This window comes from Balearica regulorum, chromosome 6 (genome assembly GCF_011004875.1).
Source record: "Balearica regulorum gibbericeps isolate bBalReg1 chromosome 6, bBalReg1.pri, whole genome shotgun sequence".
NCBI classification, from domain to species: domain Eukaryota; kingdom Metazoa; phylum Chordata; class Aves; order Gruiformes; family Gruidae; genus Balearica; species Balearica regulorum.
Window position 1 is genome coordinate 35581194 of NC_046189.1, and position 6000 is coordinate 35587193.

The following is a 6000-nucleotide window of genomic DNA, read 5'->3' on the forward strand; positions in this document are numbered from 1 at the left end:
TCTTGGAAAAATTCTTCATGCTTTTTTCACCTTAATTATGATAAAACATGGTAGTTCAGAAAAATCACTGTAAGAATTTCATGTTTGTACTGTGTTTTTAGAAAATTTAAAATATTATCTCACTTTTGTGCTACATGTGCCCCTCTTTATGAATGGAAAAGAATCTGCACACTTGCACACAGGAGAATTACTAGGCCCTATATTGAAATTATGTTTGTTTCTTATTATGTGCGTTCTTTATCTGTTTGATATAGGACAACTACCAGACAACAACTCTGAAAGGTTTGACTCTTTTACTGATAGTACTGCACAGCTATTTCTCACATAGCTCGCTTTCATTTGTGTGAAGAATTCTGCCCCCCCCCCCCCCCCGCCAATGTTTGGCCTATCTTCTGTCACTATGTATAATGATGCACAGTTTCATTGCTGTCTGATATGAGGTAATTGAACCATACATCTTGAAATATAGGATAGATTTCTACTAATATAACCATAGAGAAAACACATCTTCTCACATTTTCTGTGCTCGCCCCTCTTGCTCCCTCCTCAAACCAAGTATTTTAAATCACAGCCCAAATCTTGTTGGAATGTAAAGCAAAGTAGGTTTTCTTAGCCAATTTTAATTCTCAATATTTCAAACCTCAAATAAACATGGATCAGAATGACACTCTCATCTGCTTCTTTCTTTAAAGACATCCTGTAATTCATGGCTACAGCTCACTATTACCTGGGAAGTCCAACGTATACAGTTGATACTTACAAATCAAGTAATATCCTAATTAAATTGAAAAATGAATAATAAGCACCACAGCTAGTGCATCACTGCTGATTACTATTCACATGTCAAGCATGTGTCCAGTATGACAGAGACTGCGATCCTTATAAAACTGAACCTCCTCTGCCATGTGTGTGTGTGTATATGTATGTATGTATGTTTGTCTCTCTCTCTCTCTCAAAATGGCTGGCATACTCTAGCTGTCAGAAATGTGATCCCTTCCTTCATAAAATAATTCAAATAAATTTTCTGTATTTAAAATTTTCATTCCTGGGAAAGATCATATTATTCTTACAAGTGTCCTAGGGGACAGCACACAAAAATACAAACTCATTCACATGACTACCAAGCCCATAGCATGAAAATTATTTAGAAGCAACAACAGCTTATTCATTTATACGCAACAACACAATTCACAAGGTAAACCTCCATATTTTTTCCACTGGCCATAAGAGAACAAGTTTTAAGCATCCACAGGCGGTTGAAAGATAATCTTTCAGTATGACCTGCACTGCTACAAAAATAAAAAGCTAGTATCTACTGAAAAAATTCCTCTGCCCTGAAATTAGCATACTGAGTAATTTTATTGCTATTCATTTATTTAACACCTAGATATCCTTAAGGTAAAAAAAAAGATGACAAGCTGGATAAATCCACTGGATTTTTACTTTATCTTTCAGTACCTTCATATATTAACAGATTTTCTTCCCATAAAAAAAAATCAGAAGGAAAAAAAACCTGCCTAACAGTTGCAGAACACAAGCTTGGCATATTTGTGAAGTGATTCTAGGATATTCTTTACCATATGCTGACTTACCAGAAGTACTTTTCTATTTGGCTAAGGGATCATTTTTAAATGTCAAGTTAGAATTTGTGGAAGAGATAAGGCTAATAGAAAAATTGTTCACCTAAGACATTAATTTAAGGACCCCACCCACAAAATTATCACTGATTTTGGATCTGGCTCTTAAAGAGCAAATATCTTCTTCCAATATTTAGGGTTAGTTTTTATTTTTAGCAAACGTGGAAGTATCATCTCTATAACTAGATCTGCAATGATTCATTGGAAAGGATCATAAGAAAAAGTACAATCTAAAAGGACAGACTGTAAGAATTTCAACAGGGACAACCTGCAAAAAGCATACCACATTTTCCTCTACAATGACTGGAAATATCCTGGTAGATAGAATCAGTGACTATAGGAAAGGCTAAAAGAAAGCTGCAAGCACCATAGAAAGAGTATGAAGGCAGAGAAGGAAATAAAATCTGCAGCCGTAGTCTCATCTCCCTCCTAGAAAGGGATAAGGTTAGGTACAACAGACACTCTTTTTGAAATTACCCTTAATACCAAAAGGGCCAGCTTTCATCTTTAGCTCTGTCATACTGGGCACAAATTAAAAATTTCTGTAATCAAACTTCCATGTTTGAATCCTAATCAAAATTCCTGATTCCCATTACTTAAAACGGAACTGAAGCCTCAGACTACCCTCAGTCACAATGTCTGCCCCTGCCATTGGTGGTGAAAGCGAGGGCTCCCCTGGACAAAGGGCTGTCCCTAGTCCTGACATGACTGGAACCTGTCAGGAAAGATACTGAGTACACTTCCCCTTTACTTCTGTACTTCATGCCTAGGATTTGTAAGCAGGAACGGGCATTTGGAAAGCTGGGGAAAGAACTGGAGATACAAGGGTTACACGTAGGATGGGATGAAGACCAAGAACACAAAAGGGACTCTGGGATGCTGAAAGCAAAAAATGGCAACAGAGAGGCTAAGGAAAGCCTATACACGACATAAAAAACGGGGACAAATTGTGTGGAAGAGTGTAGAGGCGTTGTGGAGAACTGGGCAACGGGGAGGGTTAAAATGGCAGCCGCCTTTATGGGCAGCAGGTGAGTGCCTCACACACCATTAACAGATGTCCAAAATAGGTGTGCTTCCCATTAAAGAGTAACACGGTTTGGAAACAGGCAGCTTTCCATCCCTGGTCAGACGTTTAGGCAAATAATAAAAAAAGAGTTACATAGAAGTGTATATGGTAGGGGAAGAGAGACAAGGAATAAGATAAGCGCGCTGACTTCGCTAACCCAGCCTGGGCTGTAGCCGACCACCACAGAAACGCCCCGCTGTGCCCCTGCTCGGAAGGCGGCAGCCACAAGCCCCACCGTCAGGTAACCTTAGCGGCCTCCCTCTCTTCAGCGGCGAGAAAGCCTCCGGCACTGCCTGCCCCTCCCGGGAGTCCCCTGGGCCCCCCGCTACCACCTGCGCCCCTCGGCCCGAGCTCTCCCCCTCGCCTATGGAGAGAGAGCTGCGCCATGTGCCGTCGCCCGCCGGCACCCGCTCCCTCGCTAGGCAGGCAAGTTTTCGGGCGAGGTGGGAACAGCCATGAATAGAGTTTATAAAAATATTTTAAAGCTGTTGTGGGGTGCTCGCACGGGAACTAAAAAGGGGAAAAGCTTCGAAGGCGGAGTGTGGGGGGAGGAAAGTTAAGCGAGTACCAGCGGCGGGCTGAAGAGAAGCGGTTGGGGGTGCTGAAGCGGTGGTAGGGGTAGGGGCAGGGCAGGAGCGAGGCCTGCAGGCCCTTACACCGCGGGAGGCTGGGGCTGCGGCGAGGGCGGGGGGGGGGGGGGGGGGGGAGCGAGGAAAGAGCAAGGGGGTCCGGAGGAGACCGGGGCGCTGAGAAGCCTGGCGTGTGGCTGCCAGCGGAAAGCGGCTGGGGGAGACAGTTAGGACGGCAGCAGTCGGTGTGGGGCTGCGAGGGGTGAAGAAGAGGGGGCGGGAAGGGATGCTGTAGCGGAATGAGGAGGAGGCATGGGTCCAGGAGAGCGAGGCGTGAGGGTGCTGCAGGGCGGACGTAGGGAAAGCTGTCGGGGGTGGGTGTTAGGCGTCTCAGGACAGAGGGGAGGTGATGGAGCATGCCACAGAGGGCAGCGTACAGGAAAGCGGGTGCGGGGTGAGGGACGGGCGGGTGCTCACCTCTGTCCTCCAGCCCCTCGCTGAACTGCCCGCTCTCCCCGATCCGCAGCTGCTCCTGCTCCCGGGGGGGTACCGGCGGGCTGGCCCCGGGGGGCTGCACGATGGCGGGGTCCGGAGTGGTGTCCAGGGGGGCAGCGGACGGCTCCATTTCTTGTGGGGCGGCGGGAAGCGGCTGGCGACTGTGGCAGCGAAGCGAGGAGCAAGCGGAGCATCCAGCCCGGGTGCGAGCCCGGGGAGAGGAGGAGACTCCGGCTCAGAGCATCAGGGAGACGGGGACAAGGAGCAAACAAACTCCTCCGGCTGCTCCCCGCCAACCGCTCCCCGCGGCCGCCTCATCACTAACCTCGCCGGCGGCAGAGGGGGGGGGGGCAGGTAGGAGAGCGGTGCCGCCTCCCCGCGCTGCCCTTCCCCTCCACGCCCCGGGGAGCACCTCCGGCGGCGGGAGCTACGCCCGGCTGCGCAGCGGGGCGGGGGCGGGAGCTGGGTCCGGGCGGCAGCTCGCCCCCGTGCGGAGCGGCGTGTGTGGGGGCAGGAGAGGTGGCGGGCAGGGTCCTGATGAGTCGCCCTCAGGGGCACGTCACCCTCGGGAGTCCGCAGGCACCTGTGAAAGGTGCGGCTGGACCTTGGGCTTAAGGTACATCCCTGGGGCCGGCCGAGGAAGCGCGAGGCTTCTCAGCCTCCCCTCACCATGGCGGGCTCTGCCTTCCTCCTCCTCCCGGTGCTGATTCTCTCAGTCCAGGGAGTGTCCAAACCCGGAGCCTTTGCACGGCAGACTGAGAGGCAAACGCCTCACGCCGCTCCCGAGGGCAGTGGGTGCTGGCCCTGTGGAACACGGCCCCGTCCACCTCGCCTCCCCTCACACAGGTAAAGACCCAGCACTCCCCTTTGATGGGGATTTACTCATTCTCTATCCACCGTAGCCCTTTTTCAGGATCGGAGCCAAATTGCCACACATATGAACCTCTCAGAGTCCTCAGCGCTGACGTTTTGTTACACTGACAGTTGGTTTTACCAACGCTAGCCTAAAAACTGTCCTAGAACGTACAGCAGTCTCGTGCTGAAGCGTGGTATTAGAGCTGGAGACTTGCTGGCATTCAGGGCCGATCTCGGTTAGCTCACCTGCCGTTCCTAGGGCTGCAGAAGAATGTTGGGGGGAAAACTAAAACCTTAGGAGAACAGAAATGTTTAAAATAACGAAAATTTTACTCCTAGATCTGTGCCAGAGCTGTTTTCTTCTTCTCTGCTGGTTTCTAATGACTAGATATATGCAAATAAACAAAAGCATTTTCTGTGCTAGCACAGTCTCCCAGTTGCATGCTCACTAGCGTGCAGATAAATTTTGAAACTACATTGTGTTTTGACTTGAGTCTAGGAAAATACCAGAAGACAGTTAGACATGGCAGCCCAGGTCTTCAGCTGATATGTATGAATGTAATCCCCCTTTAAGTTATATGAAGATCAGGTTGCCTTTCTCTTTTATCAAATTAGCAAATTTGGGGAGTATAGAAAGGCCAGCAGGAAATTAATGTGCTAGCATAGGGACATGATTTCATAAGCTATCAAAATCTTGTTGATGTCAGCCTTAAAAGTTTTGCAGTAGTTTAGTAATACCTATTTAGGAACAGTTAGTGAAACATTACTACCAAAATGTCTTCATTTAAAAAAATTTGCCTCAATGCTGTATGCTAACCTTCAAAATCTTTTCAGCTGTATTTTAAAGAATTAATTATTTGAAAAAGTAAATATAAGTAAATGTTAAGGTAAGTGACAAAATATTGTTTTAGAAACTGATTGGCATTCTGACAGCCTTGTGGAATGGAGATGGTTGTTGTGGTGTGAGGGATTGGTGTTTGCTTTTTAGCTAATCTTATGATTTCTTTGTGTATAGTCTACCTATACCTACTATATTAAATGTTTTTTGAAGTCTTCATGCCTCTTGCCTAAATTTCATCTTCACCCTTAGCTACCCTACCCTGATTTGTGATACCAGAGCTCTTGCTTTTCTAATGGTATCAGCATTAATATGAATATAAGCAACGAACAAAGTATTTTCTTTTCCCTCATGTAACGGATGCTACATTACAAAGTACCTATTTGATGTTAATGTCAAAAGAGGTTCCTATGTGCATGAGCTAACTCGAGTGAGTTCTTTTGAGGGAAATGTTGGGTTTGGGGTTTGGGCTGAGGTGGGAGGGGTGGAAACTAGTAACTCAAAAAAACCCAAAAAAACAGTGATTTTCTTTATGGGCTG

General features: G+C 47.2%; 1 protein-coding gene across 1 annotated transcript in view; it reads right to left on the minus strand.

The window, feature by feature from the left end:
- The window catches only part of TMEM163 (transmembrane protein 163), a 106682-nt gene extending 102461 nt beyond the window's left edge, over positions 1-4221 (minus strand). The window contains exon 1 of the mRNA XM_075757180.1: positions 3750-4221. Coding sequence (XP_075613295.1) covers positions 3750-3897 — 148 coding nt within the window. The 5' untranslated portion in view covers positions 3898-4221. The remainder of the gene's footprint in view (positions 1-3749) is intronic.
- Between the last annotated feature and the right edge of the window lie 1779 nt (positions 4222-6000).